A 23,999-nucleotide genomic window follows, 5' to 3' on the forward strand; every position below is an offset into this window, starting at 1 on the left:
GCTGGGATGGGAGGACCAAGTGGGGAGGGGGAAGGGGAAGGAGGTTGGAGGAGGGGACACAGGGGGAGACAGTGGCATTTGAGGGGTAGTATGGAAAACTAATAAAGCAGAAACTTCCTTAAATGTATATAGGGGAAGTCTAAATGAAATTACCAAACAATGGGGGAGACAGAGTTCCACAGGCCATCTCTTGTCACCAAGTAAAGTTTCCAGTACTAGGACTGTGTTACATGTAATTGAGTTGTTGGACAAAGGGGTCCAATGGGAATCCCCAACAACCCAGGCTGTGGGCAAGGCTATAGGCTGCTCTCTACAAACTGGCAGCAAGGCCCCATTGATGAAGGCAGCATCCACACAACTCATTGAACATGGAGATGTTGAGCTGGTGTCTACTTAGAGCCTTTCCTGCTATATTCTAGTGTCTTTGGTAAGTAAAGGACACTACCAAAAGAGAAATGTAAGCCAGCCCAGCCAGGAGTCTTCTGATTTACCATGGTGTCCTGCTTGAAGGATACCCTAGGGCCATGGTGGCAGACAGCTTGTGGGAGTGACCAACCAGTAACTGATTTGATTTAGGGCCCTCTCAATGAGAAGGAACCAGTACCCAATACTGCACTGCCTGGGTGACCAAGAACCAGAGACTAGAGAGTTCAGAGACTGAAAAACAAAACACTACTGGTCTTAACAAAAATATAGTGAGTAAGTGACTCCTAATGATAATCTCATATACCCATGGATCAGTTGCATTATTCAGTCAGCCATCATTAGAGAAACTTCCCCCTGCAGTCGATGGGAATAAACACAGAGACCCACAGCAGAGAGAGACAGAGAGACAGAGAGAGAGAGAGAGAGAGAGAGAGACAGACAGACAGACAGACAGACAGACACAGTGAGAGAGAGACAGAGAGAGCAAGCGAGAGAGAGAGAGGGGGGCAGGCAGGCAGACAGACAGACAGACAGACAGACAGACTTTGGAACACTCAGCCCTAAATAGGATGTCTCCGTTAAATCCCTCCCCCCAGAGCTCAGGGAACCCTGCAGAGAAGGAGGAGGAAAGAGGGAAAGAGCCAGAGTGATGGAGGACACCAAGAGCACAAGGCCCTGTGAGTCAACATGAGCAGAGCTCACGCGAGCTCACAGAGACTGAGGCAGCGTGCACAGGGCTGCACGGGTCTGCACTGCGCAGAAGTCCTCTGAGTATGTATTGCGGCTTCCAGTTGAGTGTTTTCGTGGGATTCCTGAGTGCGAGAATGGGTGGGGCTCTGACTCTTGCACTTTCCCTGGGTCTTTTCTTCTGTTGCTCTGCCTTGTTCAACTCCAATGTAATAGTTTTTGTTTTATTTTATTTTATTATACTTTATTACTACCTCTCAGAGGCCTGTTCTTTTCTAATGAGAACCAGAAAGAGAGTGGATTTGCATGGTGGGGTGGACCTGGAAGGAATAGAGGGAGAGGAATCATAACCAGGATATATTATGTGAGAAAAGAATCTGTTTTCAATAAAGGAAGGAAGAAAGAGAGAGAGAAAGAAAGAAAGAGAGAGAAAGAAAGCTGGTTGGTTGAGTGGCTAGCCGGTAGCAACACCGTTTTGAATCCATACTCTTACACCCCCACCCCGCACCATATTGACACTCTCCTCTCCTCCTCTCCTCTCTCCCCCCTGTCCTCCTGCCTCTCCTGTTGTACCAGGCTTGGATGTGCTTCCGTTTCTGAGGTAACAGTTCATTGCAGCCATGGGGTCCTTGCCCCATCCGCTGCTCACTGCCTGAGTTCCAGGAACTATTTACCAAGTGTTTTGTGTGAATTACTTCTCTGTGCCTCCATCCACTGTGACTTTGTTTAACTGCATTGCATTTCCCGCCTGTTTCTTGGACACTGGCTTTGGTGAGAGCTCTTGGGTAGTATCTTTGTGAGCATAAAACAGTCCATCATCCTCAGCATCGGGTGCAGGGTTTCACATAGATGGCTCTAAGATTTTCATTGGTTTTTAAAATCTGATTCTAATATTTAAGACTTAGTAAAAAGCAAACACTTCGCAGGTATGAACTGACAGGAATGCGTATCCACGGGCAGGGACATAGTCGCCTGCTGTAGGCTCCTTCCCTTCCGCTTTCCCAGTGTACATCTCTGCCTTCCTTCCACAGTGCTTTCCTTGTGCCCAGTCAGTTTGGGGCTGGTATGAGTGTGCAGAAAGAGCTATCCTCTGCGTCACTCCCTTGCCATCTCGTGCTCAAGACCAGGAATGGCCTGCATACAAGGAATTAAAATGTAGACCTCATTTGAATAAAAAAGTTGTGAACAAACAAGTGTGATTCGTTTTCTGTGCTTTATAAAGTATTTGTTAAAGGAAAAAAAAAAACCAAGTGAAACTTTAATTATTGCTGTTGTTACAGGTTCCTCCCCTGCTGATGGAAGGATTTTTCCACCTGTGACTACTTTCCTTGAGCTAAGGAGGGGAAATCCTGAGTTGTGTAAAAGTTGGGGACTATAGTCTCATGTGGGATACTCTGCGGTGGTGAAACTCAAGGGATGACCAGGCCTGTGGTGGAGAGAGAGGATGCTGCCCAACCCACCTCAGACCCATCTACTCACTCACAACCGGTAGAGTCAACCACAGCCGCACGAAGACCACCCAGGACGAGTCTGAAGGAGGCATTTTCTCACAAGGAGCAGTTGGCTCCTGCTCTTGATCTCACTGTAGTCAGTAAGCAGCCCACACCAGCGCCAGTGAGGCTATCTGGGAAACTGCTCTTCTAAAACAGTAGAGCGTATCTTGAATCAGAAAAAGGAAGTAGGAATATCTAAATTTAACTATTAATCAGTTCCCTCCCTTACAGACAAAGTGAAAAAGTTAGTTTTTTTTTTATCACGTGCCCCCAGCCCCACATTTCAGCTGTTGGGAAATTACCTTAAAGAAGTAACAAGAAGATAGTTCTATGAAAGAATGTCTGTCATCATCACTGTCTGAACAGGGAGCATCATACATGATTCAGGCTGTAGGATTGTACGATGGCATCATTAATGGTAAAAGGCAAGAGCCTCTGGTGGGAGAGAGAAAGTGAGGTGTGGGCTGGTATTTGTAGTGTGCCCTTTACGAAGCAGAGGTAAGAGATGGAAGGCATGTGTCTATGGAAAACTCTAAGGGTATGTTTTCCTTAGAGTACGTGAAATCCGCAGCTGTATTTGAGAAGTAGGCATTTCATTATGTCTTTCTGTGCTGTTTTTTCCCCTTTAAATTATTATGTGAGTGGATTGCTTTTAAATTTCAATTTGATTTTTTAAAAGTCAATTTCCAGTGGGTCAACAAAGTTCCCTGATATAAGAAGTGATAGTTTTTTTGTTAATTCTTTTTCCTCACAGATGACTTTCCTCACAGTTTGTTTCTGGACTCACATCTTGGTCTTCCCAAAAAGATATTTAATTTTATATTTATCAATGTTTCAGGCATTTAAGTCACAACAATCTCACCGTGCCCTGAGAAAAACATGTAGAGATAAGCAGATGGATCTGTCCCAGTTTAGGAGGAGACTCTCAAAGGGACGCATGTTAATACTCTTGGAGCTGAGGCAGCATGGCAATGACCATTCTGCATGTTTCCTGTGGGCGTACACACCTGTTCCTACTGGGCACACACTTGGTGGACTTCCTGGCTTGTAGACTATGCCATACTGAGTCCACTTCAGAAAGTGCTGATTAATTACTTTCTGTAGCAGGCTTTCTTTTGGGCTACTAACCAGCTCCCGAATGGTGACACTGGGACTTAGTCTGTTTGTCCCACTGGCTCTTATAACTTGTTTCTCTTCGTCTACATTTTGCCTCAGGGCATTTTACCTCATTCTGTGTGTCCTACTTTCACTGTTTCCTCCGTGTCTGTTTGGCGGCTTCCTGGTCTTCTCCCTCTCTTTCTCCCTTGTTCTTTCTTCCCTCCTTGAGTCTAGATTCCTCCTCCTCCTTATTCTCATGGCCAGCAGCCCCACCTATCCCTTCTCTGCCTAGCTATTGGTCATTCAGCTCTTTGTTAGACCCATTAGGAGCCTCAGGCAGGCAAAGCAACACATCTTTACATCGTTAAACAATTGCAGCATGAACACCCGTCGCACACCTTCACATAAATCAATGTTTCACAACAACGTTCTGATATAGCTGAGTTAGAACCCCATCAGGCAGCATGTGAGAGCCTCGTTGCCCTCCCACCCCCAATAGGTACAGTGCTCATCTTATGCATTTTAGCCATTCTGATGAATTATAAGATCCTAACTTTTCATATTGTATGGTTTATTAATTTTTCTGAGACAGGGTTTTACTATATATCTCTGGCTGACCTGGAACCCACTCTGAAGACCAGGCTGGCCTTGAACTCATAGAGCTCTGCCCTTGTCTCCCAAGTTCTGGGATTAAATGTGTGAACCACTATACCTAAAAGACTTTTTCATATTTAAATGGTATTTTAGATCACTTTTTAAATGTGAAATATTTGTTCAAATCTCTCAGTCTTTCTCATACTGTTTTGTAGTTCTTTCACATATGGACATCAGTTTTTTTGAGATATGTGTGAAATGTCTTTCTTTACCCTGGCTTCCCTTCTTGGTTATTGGTAGTGCCTTTTTTATGAATTACCGTTTCAGATTTGGCATAGAACAATTCATCTGTATATCCATTTATGGCTAGGGATTTTTACAGCCCCTTCATAAACTCTGTATACTCCAAGGTCATGAGGATACTCTCAGCTTGTCTCTAGATATCTATAATATCATATCATACTATCTGTATCATAAATGAACGTTTGTTTACATTAGTGTTAGTACATGTTAGAATAATACATATATAAAAGAATTGCTTTAAAAATACATTTCTTTATGGTTTATTACCAGCAAATATTTGACACATATGTTTGGCTTAAATACCTAATACCTGGGCATGAGTAAACCAAGTTTAAGAAGCCATATTTGGACTCTTCATGCAGCTGGACTTGCTGAAGTTTGATTCATTCTACAACCTGGGTTCTTTTAGATTTGTTGCTTGTGCAGTCCCATTGCCTGTGAATACTGACAACTTTATTTGTTACGCCTTAAACAGTGAAACCCCCTTTCTCTCTGACTGTCACCTGAGGACAACCTTCAGCACGGTACTGAAGCCGTGACACCAGATGTCCCCTCGGTTTCACTACCCCACCGTTAAATACCATGGTTTCTGGAAGTGCTGCTGGCAGATACCCTTCATTAGCTTGAGTAATGTACCGAATTCAGTCACAGTTTTCCTCAGTAAAGGGCGTTGAGTGTATTAGTAGCTGTTAGATTGGGGTCGATGGAGACGACTTGGAAATAAAACAGGCAGACACCGCCAGAAGCAGAATTGTTCCTTTAGTCAGACAGAAGGGCCGCAGTCTCTGTGGGAGTAGAGACTGTGTGTAAGTGGCAGAGGGTTTTAGTGTGCCGAAAAGGGTTGGGATGGGAGGGTCTGCTTGCAGGTCAGTTCCAGTGCGGTCTCACAAAGGTGGATGTCCTCACTCTGCGGCAACCTTTCTCCTTGCTGAGGCCGGGGTGGAAAGTTTACGTGGGTGCACTTCGTGAGGGGAGGGAGGTGCAGCTGAATGGCCTCTGTCTGGCTCAGTCCACTGCCATGGTGCCTTTGGGAAGCAGACAGCTTCAGCCTGAGGTCTGGGTTCCAGCCCTCAAAGATCTGCCACACAAGAAATTCACCTCCCTCAGCTACGACACCCATATCAAAGGTTTCCACATCCTCTCCAAATCGTGCTACCAGCCGGAGACAAATGTCTGAATACCTGGGCCGGGAGAGGCATTTCACAGCCATACCACAGCATTGTGATCAACATTTCCCCATTAGATTCAGTACACTGTCTTCCACGTTTCGGTTCACTAAGAATTTTTCCTAAATAATGGATATTGAGTTTTGCTAACATTAGTTTTGCATCTATGTTATGAGTACACGACTCTTCTATTTTCTTGTCTATATGGCGAATAACATTGATGATTGCAGATGTCAGGCCAACTCTGCATTCAGCCTGTCTGTGATATGGCCACTGAACTCGGCTTGTAAGTTTGGTTTTGGCATTTCTTTCCACAAGAAAGATGAACCTAGACTTCACTTCCTTATCAATCCCGGTATCAAGATTAGAGTGGTCTCATAAAATTGATTTTTTTTATTGTCTTTAAGAGGTTTTGTAAAATTATTGTTGCTTCTCCATTAAATATTTGAACAATTTTACTGTTTAAACTAACTAGCCTTTTATTTCCTTGGTATAGAGGTAGGGAAAATGATTTATTACAGATTTGAATCTTAAAACTAATATGGACTTATTCAGTTATCTTGTTTGGTAAATTGTGTCTTCCAGGAATTTGATTTGTTTCAAGTTACAGCAGATTTTACAGTGTCCTGTTGTGTTCCCAGTGTCTAGCGTCTCCACAGGGCACAGCAGGACGTCCCTTTTCATTCCTAGTTGATAGCTGTGTTTGCTAAAAAGCTCCTTTTGCTGCTAATCAGTCTCTGTAGGGACTCATCAATTGTATTAACTTTCTCAAAGAGCCTCTGACTTTGTGGTTTTTCTCTGCTGTGAATTCATTTCCTGTTTCATTAATTTTTGATCTTTGTTGTTTTTAATTTCTTCCTTTTAAATTTTAATCTGTTTTTAACAAACTTCATATAGAGACATTTATCTCCTTCTAAAAAAATTCATGCTCTTTTCTAATATACATGCTTATGCTGTACTTTTTTTGTCTAAGTGTGGCTTTAAATTGCATTACATCAGTTTTGAGATGTTATATTTTTATGATCATTTTCTTCAAAATACTTTAAATTTCATTCAGATTTCCTTTCTGGTCAATGAGATAATTTGAAGCATATTGTTTCATTTCATTTTATTTATTATTTTTATTTTTGTTTATATTTATTTATTTTTGTGACAGTTTTTCTCTGTTTAACAACCCTGGTTGTCCTGGAACTCACTTTGTAGACCAGGCTGGCCTCAAATTCACAGAGATCTGCCTGCCTCTGCCTCCCAAGTGCTGGGATTAAAGGCGTGTGCCACCAACGCCCGGCTCATTTTATAACTCTTAGGAAACTTTTCCTCTTATTATTGATCTCTAGTTCAGTTTCACTGTGGTTTTAGAACACATTTTACAATTTCAGTGTATGAATTTATCAAAGTTTGCTTTATGGACTAATATACAGTCAGATTTTTAAACATTCCGTATTTTCTTTAGAAGAACATGGGTTAAGTATTGGTGCAGAATTTATCAATCATATTGTCCTCTATTGTATATGATATTGTTTCAAAATCCTGCACTCAGGGTTTTCTTGTCTTTTTTCCCTTTCAATCAGTTACTGAGAAAATTATTTTAAAGCTTCTCACAATAATAGTGAATTTTTCTGTTTTCTCTTTGTTTACACTTCTTTTGTTTTAAAATTTGGAATTATTTTGTGAAATGTGAAGACACTAAAATAGGTTTGACATGTCCTTTTTGTTAATGTTTATTTTTGCGATTATAATTTAGTCAAAATGTTTCTCCCTTCCCTTTCTTCCTCCAACTTCCCCCACCAGATATGTCTCCTCACTCTCCATCAAATTCATGGCCTTTTTGTTTTGCATTAATTGTTGTGGCATGCAATATGTATTTATACATACATATATATGCCTAAATATAACCTGTTGATTCCATATAATGCTTATGTGTGTTTTCAGGGATGGCCATTTAGCACTGGACAACCAGTTGGTGTGCTCTTTCCTGGGGAGGACCTTCTCTCTTCCCTCAGTTGCTTATGGTTTTTTTCCCCCAGTGTGTAGGGTTGAGATCTCTTGGGCTTTCCCCCATTCAATTTGACATGTCTTTTGGTGTCATCCTTGTTTGGATCATGCATAGGTGGTCACGTTAGGGAGACTTTCTGGGTGTAACTTCTGATGTTACCTAGGAGACACAATCTCAAGACAAAGTCCCTGATCCCCTGACTCCAGCAATCTGTCTGCCTCACTTTCTGCCATGTTCCTTGAGCCTCAGGAATGGGAGTGTTTTGGAGATGTATTCACCGGGTCTGAACTCTCAGGAATGGGAGTGTTTTGGAGATGTATTCACCGGGTCTGAACTCTACAGTGCTGCCTTTTGATTGGCTATGGTTTTCTGTAGTGATCTCCATTTATTGGAAAGAGAAGTTTCCTTTATGTGGGGTAAAGACTACAATTATATGTGGCTGTAAAAGGTAAATATTTAAAGATCATTGTTAGGGATTTTGCTGGCTTAGTAAATTAGTGGTTGTAGATTTTCCTTCAATAGCCATGATTTCACTAGCACTGAGTAGTTAGCTAAGTTTTTGGTACCAGACGTGGTATCCCTATTGCTGAGTAAGTCTCACGTCTAGTGATAGAGCTGTTGGTTACTGGCAAGGTGTGTGTGTGCCGATACTGCACCCATGGGTGTACTGCTCTATGCTGGTCATAACGAGTAGCACTGTTGGTCACTTCCCTCCTCTGCAAGCTAGCATGGTGCCTTCTGGTATCGTGAAGGTTAATCCTCAAAGAGGAGACATTTAGATCAGTTCCAGATCAAGGGCTCCTAAGCCCTGTGAGCCCTGTGTCTGGAGAACATGGTTTCTTCAGCAATAGGGATGTAACTTTTACCTCTGGGGGGGGGCAACCAAGGCAACAATGATAGGCTGTACATTTTGGGAATCCTTTGACAGTCCTGGACAACAACTTAAAGGGGTTTCTCATGTCTGGTAATAGGGGTTTTGTTAGATGGTCTTTGGCTCTTGGAGGGAGCAACATCAGCCCAGATGAGAAAAGTTCATTAAAACTATATGTGTGTTTATACTCTGAATTACATCACTGTAGGGTTTTTAAGTAAATAGTCAAGAGTATGATTCTGTGTGGCTTTTACTGCCTCACTTCTCCTGTATTTGCCCCCTACCCTTCCCTAAGATGCCCTCCCCATTTTGCTGATCTGGTTACCAATAACCCGTTATTACCCTTTCTATTGTTCCTGGACCCCCCCCCATCCTGGCAATGGTCCAGTTTTGTTTTCCTGATTTCTGTAATTACTACAGGCTATATACTCACCTCTGAAGATTCAGAGTTAGGAACCTCCATTAAGAGAGAGCATTTGATATTTGTCTTTTTCGGTCTGGATTATCTCATTCAGTGTTATCTTTTCTAGTTCCATGAACTTACCTGCAAAATTCATGATTTCATTTTCATTTCTGTAGCACATTTTGTTATCTACTCATCAGTTATAGGACACGGAGGCTGCTTCCACTTCGTAGCTATTGTGAGTGGAGCAGCGATAATCACGGAAGAGCAAGCAGTGAAGAGGTATGAGGCGTCCTGTGGGCATGTGCTAAGGAGTGGCATAGCTTGGTCATTAGCTTTTTGAGAATTCTCCACACTGATTTCAATAGTGGTGCCCCGGTTTGCCGCCCCACCAACAGTGAGTGTGGGTTCCCTTTTTCCTGCATCCCCTCCAGCATATGTTGTCAGTGTTCCATCAATCTTTGCTGCTGTGGCTGAGGTAAGATAAAACTCTCAAAGTTGTTTTGGTTCGCACTTAGCTAACTGCTAGTCATGATGAACAATTTTTGAGATATTTTAACTATTCTTTCTCTCTCTCTCTCTCTCTCTCTCTCTCTCTATATATATATATATATATATATATATATATATATATATATATATATCATAGTTTGAGGAGTGTCCCGGGATTTGCTATGTAGACCAGACTGACTGACCATGAACTCACAGAGATCTGCTGCCTTTGCTGGGATGCCACTCTGCCCGGTGTGTGTGTGTTCTGCTCCTTTGTTTCTAGTGTCTTCTCTGGATCTTAGGAATTGTGGTGGATGTGGAAATCCCTGTTATAGAGTGCTTCTGCAGGTCAGTCGATGGCAGAGATGAATAGTGATGGCCTAGGAGGAAATGTTGAGACGGAGTTGAGGAAGACTCTGAGGGCCCTGTTCACACTAGAGGCAGGGTCCCCCAGGAGTGTAGCTGTGATGGAGAGGAGAAAATGTTGAGATGGAGTTGAGGGAGACTCTGAGGGCCCTGTTCACACTAGGGTCCCCCAGGAATGTAGCTGCGATGGAGAGGGAGTTCCTGCAAATAGGTTTCAGTAAGACCAAGAGCATCCTGGAGGGACAGGATGAAAGAGCTGACATCTCCAGTGAATGAGTTGAGGCAGGAAGGGGGAACCTGCAAGCATGTTGTTACAGGGTGGAAAGTGGGAATGGTAACGGAGGACAGGAAGTAGTGAACCATCTTCCCGAGTTCCAGCCCAGTGTCGCTCTGGGAGCCGCACGTCGGAAGCGTTTCTAGGAATGGAGGCAGACACAAAGGAAAGGTAAGGGGCTGGAAGAGAGGGTGGAGAGAGTTTGCAGGAAGGTGAAACCTGGGTCTCCACCAAGACTTAGCGGAGACCCCAGGGAGTGAAGGTAGGGCTGGAGGAGAGGGGCCTGTAAGCAGGATGCTATAGGGTTGGGGTGAAGCTGGAAAGATGATAGCGGAGGACAGAGGGAGGCTGAAAACCTGATTCCCAGTTTGGTGTGACCCTGGGAGACCCTAGGAGAAAATATTTCTGGGTATGAGTGGCTGACACAAGGGAATGGGAACAGCCTGGAAGGGAGGCCTGGGAGGGTCCACGGGAAGAAGGAAAACTTGGTCTGCACCGAGGCTTGGCAGAGTTCCCAGGAAATGGACATAAGGCGAGAGGTTGCTGCTGGGCAGGGGTGAGACTTAGCTTGAGTCTTTTTTGAGCAATACAAGAATATTTATCAAAACCTTCTGGATAGCTGGGTATAGTGACACACACTCTTAATACCAGCACTCTGGAGGCAGAGGCAGGCAGATCTCTGAGCTCGAGACCAGCCTGTTCTACATGAGTTCTAGGCCAACCACAACTGGGAGCTCCTCCTACTGTCATGCCTTCCAGGGCACAGAAACTGTATCCCCTGAAATTGTGACCTGAAATAAATGGCTCCCTCGTCCCTTAAATAGTTCGTTTCTGGTATGTCATCACACCGGTGAGAAAAGAACTAATACAAATATCCCCTGAATACAGATGTCCAGATAGAGCCACCTTACGCCTTACACAGGAGGTAGGGGGAGTCGAGGCAAGTTGAAAGTTGGTATACAGCACAGATGACTGGCAGCCCCAAGAGGCTGCTCTGGAAATGGAACTTGCTTTGTTTTCTTAATGAAGACAACACTGTTCTGGGAAGTGCTACCACGAAAAATGCTTCCTTACCACTCCTTATGTTAGCTAACAGCCACACTGATAATTTAGGAGGAAAGGGTAAAGAAAGCATTTGGGGTTGCTTTACCCTTCAGCCCTTTCTTATTCATTAATAAGTAGTGTTGGAATATATACATTGTTTACAAATACATACTTTAAAAAATGTAGCCTTTCCATTGCTCTAATAAGAAAAATGTGTATGTGTTTACAAGCTACAGGAATTGTCTCGCTTTGCTGATTCCGTATATAAACTAAATGCTCTTACACTGAGAGGTAATATTAGCATTGGGAAATACAAAGGTGAGCAGCAATTTTCACACTCATATTTAAAAATTGTGGGTTTTTTAGGATGACGTTAAATAGCAAATAAAAACTGCTTTCCATTCTGACACTTCTGCTTCTTTTATCTTGAGATTTGAACAGGGATCCTGTCCTTTCGTCTTACCCCGGCCAGACTTGCAGGTAATTTTATTCTCTCTTTTGAAGTTCCCGGGCAGCTTTGTGGGTAGAACTCTGGCTTTTTGGACAGCTGAGTTACTAGGAAAGGACCCTGTGTAGATGAGCAGACTTCTAATGGAAATGCTAATATTCAGTCAGAAAAAAAAAGAAAAGAAAAAGAAACCGCTGGCTTAGGACTTTCTTCTTCCCCACAGTTCATGTAAATACTTGGGGTATGAAGGCCACTACAGGGGTGTTATTTTTCCATGTCTCTGGGAAGTCCGATGACCCAATGTACTTTTGCATAAGCATGGATGCTATATTTATCTTGGGGTTCCTCTTTCTGTGGCTTTTGAACTAACATTTGGGTGGGGGATGTTCTTACCTCTTATCTCGGGCTTGGGCTTTGTTGTTTAGCAACCTAATTAGCCTTCCTGGGGGAAACTGGGTTGGAGCTACTGTGAGCAAGGGAGGATGATGTGCGCAAGTGTGCACAAGGAGGCCGTGATGTATGCAGCCTGCGAAGACTGTGGAGGTCACACAAACTGTGGTTTGAGTCGAATGTGTGGGAGAAGAGTTGCAAAAGCACCCGTGGTCCTTTTAAAAGGAAAAGAAAGGGCTACATCCCAAAGTGACGGTCTGCAGGGAAAGAAAGCTGAGGGGAACCTTGAGGTTTCTAGAAACTGCCTTGGGAGCACATTTAGAACATCAGACATCGGTGAGTGAAGTACAAGAGGCAGAGCAACTGGGGAAGACCGCAAAGCAGCCAAAGGTCTGCTGGGTCCTCTGCTCCATCCATCTGAGGTATCATAGGTCCCTGGCTGCCCAAATCACAAAACTGGGATTCATCCTGGGCTTCCTCTTCTCCCCCAATCACCAGTGGTTTTCTCCGAGCTTTCTTTGAATTGAATGCATGACCTTTTGTCTAGCACGCCAGTGGCTCTGGCCTTGTGGCTCTCCCCTAACTTAGATGGCAATGGCAGCAACCAGCCCTCCCTGTCACTATAGCTGGGGTCACCGCCCTACAGCCCTGGCAGGCCTCTGTACTGCTAGCTGACCATGTAGCTTTACTAGGCCAGAAGCTCCCTGTGTTTCCAAGACACAGCTCCCAAGCACAGCCCTGGAGTCTCTCTTTTTCTGATCTTTTTGGGCTGCATGATTTCCAGGAAAGCTAATTTTATTATGCAAACACACCACTAAAAGTCTTCTGACTTCCTGAACACACATGCTCTCTCATGCCCCGAGACCGTGTCTATTTCTGTTCGAAGCCTTTCATAGCATCTGTAGCCCACCTTCACTGTGTCTACGCTTATAGCTTCATTTCTTTTCCCTCTTCTGCTCCCTTTTGTCTTCTCCTCTCACTTCTTATATTTGTTAAATGCTTCTGTGTTCCGTGCATTACCCTTAAGATTACCTACAATCTGTACAAGCTTCCAAATTCAAGTTAATCGGATTCTTTAGCAATTCCAATCTGTCAGAGCTGGAATGTAGGTCAGAGAGCTCGAACCACTAGGGTCACATAGTTCACTGTGACCTGAATTTGCATTCAGATTTTCCAGGTCCCACGTGTGAACACTTTCTCTGCGACTGATAAGCTCCTGGAGAATGTCCCTTAAATTTTCCCTTGGTTAAATGTATTAGTGAGTGGCTAGGATACTGCCCAGATCTGCAGCCTTTGTTCCATGGGCCATAAGTAGAGCATCTCCTACCCCTGGATTAGGCAGGGAAGTGTGAGGAAGTCCTGGCTGACAGAATGTAAGAGGAATGAAAGCACGCCACATCCCAGCGCTGGCCCCCAGCCTGAGTCACTTTCCATACTGCCTCTGCTTTCTCAGGGAACTTGGGAGCTTGAAGACAGCAACGTTGTGAGAGAGAAGGAGCCTGGTGTCCCTCTAGCCTGGGAACAACAGATGGTGTTCGGGGAAGCCCCACTATCTCTGGGATCATCTGTTAGACCTGTATCAACACACAGGCTAATGCTGCTTCCGCACTAGATGGATATTATCTCTGCACATAATTATCTCTTTTACTATGTGACTTTGGAAAAGTCTGAGGATAGGGCCTTTTTTTTCTCACCAGTTTGTGCTTAGTGTACTAAGTATTCAATAAACATTTGTTATCTTACACAATGTGGATGGGATAATATGAAAACTAGAGTCACACACTCACCACCTTACACTCACTGCCTTGCACAAGCCTCCTAGCTCACTGTTCCTGACATGTGTTTGCCTCTGGAAGATACACTGGGGACATATTAGTGTGTGAGAACAATCAACATAAAATAATGCCAGAGGTGAGAATTGCTCAGGGAAATATGGAAACAGGGAGGGCTTGGCAGAGACTGGCACAAACTAACACAAATGGCTGGGAACAGAAGATCTCATAGCTAAAGCAGCGTTTGTATAGTGGGAGCTGGGAAGAAGAGAGGGGGAGAAGGGGAAGAGAGAGTAGGTCATGGGGGAACAGGAAGGTTGAGTTGGGGGGTAGGATAGAGGGAAGAGGGAATCATAGGTTAGAACACAGATCAGGCTCCAGTGTGACCTCTAGTGATCTCAAGGGATGACACCAATTGGCAAGCTAAGCAATAGTGGAGAGACCACCTCGAATGCCCATTCCTGATAATGAACTTGATGTCTATAACCATCCAGGAACCTTCATCCAGTGACTGATGGAAGCAGAGGCAAACACCCACAGTTAAACACTGAACTGAACCCAAGGAACCCAGTGACAGAGAGAGAGGAGCAATGAGCAAATTGGAAAAGAATGGGCTGGCAAAACCAGCAGAGACAGCTGATTCGAACAGGGGAGAGCTCTTGGACCCCAGACTGACAGCGGGGAGGCCAGCATGGGACTGATCCAGAACCCCCAAGTGTAAGAGTCAGTGAGGAGGCCTGAGCAACCTATGGGGTCCTGAGCAGTGGATCAGTGTTTATCCCTGGAATACAAACAGATATCATGCGTCCATAACACAGAGGGATGCTCTCTCAGCCTGGACTCTTAGGGGAGTGCCTGGACCCTACCCTGAGTGAAATGACAGACTCTAGATATTCCCTATATGGAAGGAATTGGCAATAGGGTGGGAGGCTGTGGGGGGATGGTGGGGGAGTGTGGGAGGAGGGGAGGGAGAGGGAACTGGGATTGACATGTAAAACAAGCTATTTAAAATTAAAATAATAAGGTCCCTCTGGCATCATCAGGTAATCAGGCCAGCTTCCCGGCCTGTGTTCCAGAGCCTGCAGATCGCCTGGGAACTGCACAGAGCTCCCAATCCCGGCGGGAGCCAAGCACCCCAGACTCCAGATCTTCTCTCCCATCAAAGAGACCAGGAAACTACAGGAGCCAGGGAGACCAGGGGAGTAGCTGTTCCGGATCAGGTACAACAGGACCCAGCATAGGGTCCAGGGGACCAGGTAGGAGGCTAAGCGCCCCAGATTCCTGTTCTTCTTCTCTACCCACGGACCAGCATATGGACAAGGCATAGAAGAACCACCAGATTACTGGACTTACTAGCACCCACCAAAAGGGAACTCTGGTCCCCAGACCAGGAAGGGGCTCTTTCTGCACCCACTAAAAGAAGAGATGGGAAAGAGACAATACAAAAACACAGTCAGCAACAGAAAAACAAATATGACACCGCCAGATTCTAGAGACTCCACACCAGCAAGACCCCAATATTCCAACGCGAAGGAAGCAGAAGAGAACGACCTTAAAAGCACTTTCATGAAAATGATAGAGGCCCTAAAAGAGGATATTGGAAAATCCCTCAAAGAAATGGAAGAAAAAACAAACCAAAAAATGCAAGAAATGGAAGAAAAAACAAACCAAAAAATGCAAGAATTGGAAGAAAAAACAAACCAAAAAAGGCACGAAATGGAAGAAGAAATGAAGCAAAAAATGCAAGAAATGGAAGAAAAAGCAAAGCAAAAAATGCAAGAATTAGAAGAAACATACCAAACAAGGCAGGAAATGGAAGAAGAAACAAAGCACAAAATCCAAGAAATGGAACAAAAAGCAAACCAAAAAATGCAAGAAATGGAAGAAAGAACAAACCAAAAAATTCATAAAAGGCAACAAATGGACGAACAGATAAACAGAAAATTGCAAGAAGCAATGCAAACGCTGCAAGGGTTGAAAACTGAAATAGAGACACTAAAAAAAACACAATCTGAAGAAAGGCAGAAAATAGAAAAGCTGGACAAACAGTCAGGCACTACCAATACAAGCATTACCAACAGAATAGAAGAGATGGAAGAGAGAATCTCAAGTGTTGAAGATACATTAGGAGAAATGGATTTATCAACCAAAGAAAACCTTAAATCCAACAAATCCTTAACACAAAACATCCAGGAATTATGGGACACCATGAAAAGACCAAACCTAAGAATAATAGGTATAGAAGAAGGAGAAGAAATCCACCTCAAAGGGGCAGAAGGCATATTCAACAAAATCATAGAAGAAAACTTTCCCAACCTTAAGAAAGACATGCCAATGAAGGTACAAGAAGCCTACAGAACACCAAATAGAGTGGACCACAAAAAAAAATCCCTCGCCACATAATAATCAAGACCCCGAACATACAGAATAAAGAAAGAATATTAAGAGCAGCTAAGGAAAAAGGTCAAGTAACATATAAAGGCAGACCTATCAGAATTACACCTGATTTCTCCATGGAAACTCTGAAAGCCAGAAGGTCCTGGATAGATATTCTACCTACACTAAGAGACCATGGATGCCAGCCCAGACTACTATACCCGGCAAAGCTCTCAATCACTATAGACGGAGAAAACAAGATATTCCATGACAAAACTAGATTCAACCAATATGTGTCCACTAACCCAGCCCTACAGAAAATTTTGGAAGGAAAACTCCAACCCAAGGAAGCTAACTACAACCAGAAAAACATAAGCATTAGAGAATCCCTCTCTACCAACAGCCAAAAGAACAAAGGGGCGAAATTCCACCCATAATTCCACCAACAACAACCATCGCAAATCGAAGAAGGATGAGCAATCAATGGTCATTAATATCCCTCAATATTAACGGCCTTAACTCACCCATAAAAAGACACAGACTAGCAGAATGGATTCGAAGACAGAACCCTTCCTTCTGCTGCATACAAGAAACACACCTCACCCTCAAAGACAGACATTACTTGAGAGTTAAAGGTTGGGAAAAAATTTTTCAATCAAATGGACCCAAGAAACAAGCAGGGGTAGCAATCCTAATATCTAACAAACTAGACTTTAAAATAAAATCAATCAAAAGAGATGAAGGAGGTCATTACATACTCATCACAGGTGAAACCCACCAAGACGAAGTGTCTATCCTGAACATCTATGCCCCCAATACAAAGGCATCCACATTCGTTAAAGAAACATTATTAGAACTTAAATCTCATCTAAAGCCCCACACAGTTATAGTGGGAGATTTCAACACACCACTCTCACCACTAGACAAGAATACCAGACAGGAACTCAACAAAGAAGCAAAGGGTCTAATAGAAGTAATGACCCAACTGGGATTAACAGATATCTATAGAACATTTCATCCACATAAAAAAGAATATACCTTCTTCCCACCACCACATGGAACCTTCTCAAAAATCGACCACATACTTGGCAACATATCAAACCTCAGCAGCTACAAAAAAATTGGAATAACTCCATGCATCTTATCAGACCACCATGCCTTAAAATTAGAATTCAACAACAACACAAATTGCAGAAAACCTACAAACTCATGGAAATTGAATAATGCTCAACTGCACCATCCCTGGGTCAAAGAGGAAATAAAAAAAGAAATTAAAGACTTCCTCGAATTCAATGAGAATGAAGACACAACATACCCAAACCTATGGGACACTTTGAAAGCAGTGCTACGGGGGAAGTTCATAGCACTAAGTGCTCACATGAAGAAACAGGAAAACAGTTATACCAGAGAATTAACATCACAGCTAAAAGCTCTAGAACACAAAGAAGCACACTCCCCCAGGAGGAGTAGACGCCAGGAAATAATCAAATTGAGGGCTGAAATCAACAAAGTAGAAACCAGGAAAACAATACAAAGAATCAATGCAACGAAGAGTTGGTTCTTTGAGAAAATCAACAAGATAGATAAACCTTTGTCCAAACTTACCAAACAGCAGAGAGTGAACACGCAAATTAACAAAATCAGAAATGAAAAGGGGGACATAACAACAGACTCTGAGGAAATCCAGAGAATCATTAGGTCATACTTTGAAAACCTGTACTCCACAAAATTCGAAAATTTAAAGGAAATGGATGACTTCCTGGACAGCTATCATTTGCCAAAACTAAATCAAGAACAGATAAGCAATTTAAATAGACCTATAACCCCTATGGAAATAGAAGCTGTCATCAAAAGTCTCCCAACCAAAAAAAGTCCAGGTCCAGATGGCCTCAGTGCAGAATTCTACCACAAATTCAAAGAACAGCTTATACCAATTCTTCTCAAAGTGTTCCACACAATAGAAGCAGAAGGGTCTTTGCCAAACTCTTTCTATGAGGCTTCAATAACTTTGATCCCCAAGCCACACAAAGATACAACCAAGAAAGAGAACTTCAGACCAATATCCCTCATGAACATTGATGCAAAAATACTCAATAAAATACTGGCAAATCGGATCCAAGAACACATCAAAACAATCATTCACCACGATCAAGTAGGTTTCATCCCAGGGATGCAGGGATGGTTCAACATACGAAAATCCATCAACGTAATCCACCATATAAACAAGCTGAAAAACAAAAATCACATGATCATCTCACTAGATGCTGAAAAAGCCTTTGACAAAATCCAACACCCCTTCATGATAAAGGTCTTGGAGAGATCTGGGATAACAGGGACATACTTAAACATAATAAAAGCCATATACAGTAAACCAACAGCCAACATCAAACTAAATGGACAGAAACTCAACGCAATTCCTCTAAAATCAGGAACAAAACAAGGCTGTCCACTCTCTCCATACCTTTTCAACATGGTACTTGAAGTTCTAGCTATAGCCATACGACAACAAAGGGGGATCAAGGGGATACAAATTGGGAAGGAAGAAGTCAAACTTTCACTGTTTGCAGACGATATGATAGTTTATATCAGTGACCCAAAGAACTCTACCAGGGAACCCTTACAGCTGATTAACACCTTCAGCAAAGTGGCAGGTTACAAGATCAACTCAAGAAAGTCAGTAGCCCTACTATATACAGATGATAAAAGGGCTGAAAGAAAAATCAGAGAAACATCACCCTTTACAATTGCCACAAACAACATAAAATACCTTGGGGTATCGCTAACCAAACAAGTGAAAGACCTGTATCGTAAGAACTTTGAATCTTTAAAGAAAGAAATTAAAGAAGCCCTCAGAAAATGGAAAGATCTCCCATGCTCTTGGATAGGTAGGATCAATGTAGTAAAAATGGCAATCCTGCCAAAAGCAATCTACAGATTCAATGCTATCCCCATTAAAATACCAGCACAATTCTTCACAGACCTTGAAAGAACAATAATCAATTTTGTATGGAAAAACAAAAGACCCAGGATAGCCAAAACAACCCTGTTCAACAAGGCAACGTCCGGAGGCATCACTATCCCTGACCTCAAGCTCTATTATAGAGCTATAGTCCTGAAAACAGCTTGGTATTGGCACAAAAATAGACAGGCAGACCAATGGAATCGAATTGAAAATCCGGGTATTAACCCACACACGTACGAACATCTGATCTTTGACAAAGAAGCTAAAAATATACAATGGAATAAAGAAAGCATCTTCAACAAATGGTGCTGGCATAATTGGAGACTGGCATGTAGAAAAATGCGGATCGATCCATGTTTATCGCCATGCACAAAACTTAAGTCCAAATGGATCAAAGACCTCAACATAAATCCAGCCACACTGAACCTCTTAGAAGAGAAAGTGGGTGGTACCCTTGAAAGAATTGGTACAGGAGACAGCTTCCTGAACATAACACCAGTAGCACAGACAGTGAGATCAACAATTAATAAATGGGACCTACTGAAACTGAGAAGCTTCTGTAAGGCAAAGGACACAGTCAGCAAGACAAAAAGGCAGCCCACAGAATGGGAAAAAATATTCACTAATCCCACATCTGACAGAGTGTTGATCTCCAAAATTTACAAAGAACTCAAGAAGCAAGTCTCCAAAACAGCAAAGGACCCAATTAAGAAGTGGGCTGCAGAACTAAATAGAGAGTTTTCAATAGAGGAGTCTAAAATGGCTGAGAGGCACTTGAGAAAGTGCTCAACATCCTTAGCCATCCGGGAAATGCAAATCAAAGCAACTCTGAGATACCATCTCACTCCTGTCAGAATGGCTAAAATCAAAAACACCAATGACAATTTATGCTGGAGAGGATGTGGTGAAAGGGGGACACTCCTCCATTGCTGGTGGGAGTGCCAACTGGTTCAGCCACTTTGGAAAGCAGTATGGAGATTCCTCAGAAAAATGGGAATAAACCTACCACAAGACCCAGCAACTGCACTCTTAGGCATATATCCAAAAGATGCCCATTCATATAACAAAGATGTCTGTTCCACTATGTTCATAGCAGCTTTATTTGTAATAGCCAGAACTTGGAAGCAACCTAGATGTCCCTCACCCGAAGAATGGATAGAGAAAATGTGGTACATCTACACAATGGAGTACTATTCAGCAGAAAAAAATAATGGAATCATGAGATTCGCAGGCAAATGGATGACACTAGAAGAAACCATCCTGAGTGAGGTAACCCAGTCACAAAAAGAGAAACATGGCATGTACTCTCTCATATATGGATTTTAGACATAGATCTGGGGAGTGCCAGCCTACAATCCTATTGCCAGAGTGTCTGGGAAACAGAAACTTCATTTACTGGCTGGTTAAGTACTGAGCTGAACTCAAGAAAGCCAGTATCAGAGAGGGAGGACTGATGATCAAAGGGATTAAGACTGGGCTGGTTGAACCCCCAGAAACAGCTGACCAGACAAAGGTTAACTCTTGAATCCCAGGCATCAGCCTGGGAATCCAGCATGGGACTGATCAAGACCCCCTGAATCTGGGTGTCAGTGAGGAGGCCTAGGTAATCTATTGAGCCTTGGACAGCAGATCAGTACCCATCCCAAGTATACACACGGTCTCTGGACTCCCATAGAACAATGTGAGGTGCACTCTCACCCTGAACTCTTGGGGAAGGGTCTAGGCCCTGCCCTATATGAAATGACAGACTATGGACACCCCCATGGAGGGCCTCACCCTCCCTGGGGGAAAGAGGGGATAACGGGGGGGGGGATGGGGGGGATGGCACGGGAGGAGGGGAGGGAAAGGGAGAGGGACCTCGTACTGACTTGTGAAGCAACCTTGTTTCTTATCTAAATTTAAAATGGAAAATAAAAAAAATATTAATAAAAAAAATTAAAATAATAAAAAAGAAAAGAAAAAACTCTCTAGAACAAACAAACAAACAAACAAAAAAGAGTGATTTCTTGCTCAGTAAGGCAAGGCTTTTGCTTGTAGCCTCTCTCCCCCTGAAAAGATCACCTCAAGACTCAGGTGCAGGCTTGGTGTAATATGTTGAGGGCTTGTGGGTCTCCAGCAAGCTGGGTGATAGAGATGGGTGGATTTCTTCTTCTGAGTTTCTGTCTTGGTCCATAAGCTCTTAGGCAGCCTTCTGATCTGAGAGCGTTACCAATGGCAACAGGCGCTGTAAGCGAGCCAGTTTGCCAGCTCCCTTTGCTCCTCAGAACTGTACGTGGAGGCCCAGTTTGGTGCTGAACTCTCTAGTCTTCCCTTTGATATCCTGCACTAAATCAGGTCTCTTGATAAATGAGCTAGAGTGATTTCAGTTGTCTGCAATGAAGCCTGATGAACACTGTGTTGTAGGGGTATCCACCAGGGAAAACTAAAGCCAATAGAAAGTCTTTATTAGCCAGTCTGCAACTACACTGGGTATTCCAGATCCTGTAGTCCCAAGCCTTTCTCAAGATGAGCTTTTGAGCACAAAACCATGCCCTGAGTTAAAATACTTCAGTTAATAAGAACTGTTAGCCAGAAACAGAATTACAGAAGCCCAAAGCAAGGTTAGTACATTTAGAGACTTTCCTGGAGCTATGGACTTGGATGGATTCCGTCTTTCATTTTTGTTTTGGCTAGTGGTGATGTCTATGTGCTGAGTTTTATGGCCTGAATGACACTTCCATCATGGAGTCAGTTGTGTTAAGGTCAGGAGGCTTATTAAGGTCTAGGGGCCAGTTTCCTTCCCCACTGGTCTTAGTGGATGAGTCAAATCATGGACTCTTACTGGAAATTGACTATATAGTTTAAGATACAGGGCCCTGCTGTTAAATCCATCAGAATGAGAAGTAAAGACCCAGCCAGTAAGGCTAGCAGAGTAGTTCGCCAGGGGAGCCAAGAGAACAGAGACTGGTACCAATTATCTGATTTATGTCTTTGTCTCTCTCTCTTTTTGAGGCTTCCCCCAACCACCACAAGATTTTTTTTAAAAAAATTACTCCTAATCAATTAGCATAGAAACAACAGGTTTTTCTCAAAGTCATATACATATATACATATGTATATGTATGTATATATAGTTGTCCTTATCTCATGACAAGTAAGTCAAAGCCCTGCTGATTTTGTAGGACTATTTCTGCAAGGAAATCTGTTGTTTTATAGGCCCTGATCAACCTGTCTACCTGGTTTCTTGAAGTTTTTATCTTCCATGGTAAAGGTTGATGTGCCGCATAGGCCTGCGCCAGTCGGGGTAGTTCAGGGTCCACATTAAAATGTACTTTGCCTTCTCCCTTATTATATAGATATCCCTGGGGCAGAATGTGTACTAAGGGGTATAAGAGGGGTTTCTCAGTTTGGAAAACACCGGAAGAGGCACATTTAGTCTAGCCTTTAGCACACGCCTACCAAGTAGTTTTAACTGCTGTTGTCAGGATGTGTTAACCCTAAGGAGGCAGGAGAGCAGGCATCAGAACGAGGGGAAGTGTCTGGATCAAAAGTTCTGGATATTAGACAAGTTTTACCCCTTTTTAACGTTAATTTGGGATGCCCCTAGTCACAATGACTTTTGTCAGTCAGTGGGCTGACAGTCTGGTTAGTTCCTATCCCTATGTAGTACAGGGCTGGGGGTCCAAGCTTAACTACCAATCCTGGCCAGTTTCTGGCTGGGAATGAATAATAAGCAATGGACCTGTCAAAAGTGGGGAAATAGGGATGAGGATTCCTCAGCTTCCTGGACACTGGGAGATGGGACTCTGGCCATGTTAAGTGCTTTGGAGGGGAGAATTTGTTGGTGCCTTGGCATGGGTAGGAGAGATTTGTTAGGACCCAAGGGTCTGGAGTCCTGGTTTCTTCTGGATAGTAAATATATCCCCAGGGTCCCTTCCATAGTAGAGTCTGATCTCCTAGGTTCTCCCTGTTTTCCAAAGGTCAGAATCTTTTTTTTTGCATTTATTCATTTTTTGTTTTTACATCCTGACCACAGTTCCTCCTTCCCCCTCCTCCTAGTCCTTCCTTCCCCCCTCTTCACTACCCCCATCCACTCCTCTTCCATTTCTCTTCAGAAAAGGGCAGGCCTCCCATGGATATCATCCAGCCACTGCATATCAAGCTGCAGTAGACTAGGTACCACCTCTCCTGTTAAGGCTGGACAAGGCAACCCAGTAGGAGAAAAGGGTCCTAAAAGCAGGTTACAGAGTCAGAGTCAGCTCCTGCCCCCTCTGTTAGGAGTCCCACAAGAAGGTCAAGCTATACAACCGTAACATATTTGCAGAGTGCTTAGTTCAGTCCCTTGTAGGCTCCCTGGCTATTGGTTCAGTCTCTGTGAGCCCCTACAGCCCAGGGTAGTTGATTCTGTGGGTTTTCTTACGGTGTCCTTGCCCCTCTGGCTCCTACAATCCTTCCTCTGTTGGATTCCCCAAGCTCTGCCTAATGTGCATTTACTTCATCAGTTGCTGGCTGAAGCCTCTGATGACAATTGGGCTAGGCATAAATCTGTCAGTATAGAAGAATATTGTTAGGAGCCTTTTCATTGACTTTTCCTCCAGTCATCTTTGGCTCTATCTTAGATCTCTGGACTATCCGGCCTCTGGGTCTTGGCTTTCTATGCAGTGTCAAGGGTGGGCTCCCTTACATGGTATGGGTCTCAAAATGGACTAGCCATTGGTTCCCAGAATTTTTTAAAGGAATATCCAGACATAATTTTACGGCCATTTGGTTGCATTTTACTACTGTGCAATCCTTGGGAGGGAGCTTTCTTTCTATTTATTTGTGTTCATCCATGCATTTCCAGGAAGCCTGTTTCACAG

The 23,999-nt window shown here is 43.3% G+C and overlaps 1 protein-coding gene across 1 annotated transcript in view; it reads right to left on the minus strand.

Annotated features, from left to right (window-relative positions):
* The window catches only part of LOC101842634 (Fc receptor-like protein 5), a 33,211-nt gene extending 30,490 nt beyond the window's left edge, over nucleotides 1-2,721 (minus strand). Inside the window, exon 1 of the mRNA XM_021233036.2 lies at nucleotides 2,593-2,721. Coding sequence (XP_021088695.1) covers nucleotides 2,593-2,656 — 64 coding nt within the window. The 5' untranslated portion in view covers nucleotides 2,657-2,721. The remainder of the gene's footprint in view (nucleotides 1-2,592) is intronic.
* Between the last annotated feature and the right edge of the window lie 21,278 nt (nucleotides 2,722-23,999).

The sequence above is a fragment of the Mesocricetus auratus genome, unplaced genomic scaffold, assembly GCF_017639785.1.
Source record: "Mesocricetus auratus isolate SY011 unplaced genomic scaffold, BCM_Maur_2.0 Super-Scaffold_100009, whole genome shotgun sequence".
NCBI classification, from domain to species: Eukaryota; Metazoa; Chordata; class Mammalia; order Rodentia; family Cricetidae; genus Mesocricetus; species Mesocricetus auratus.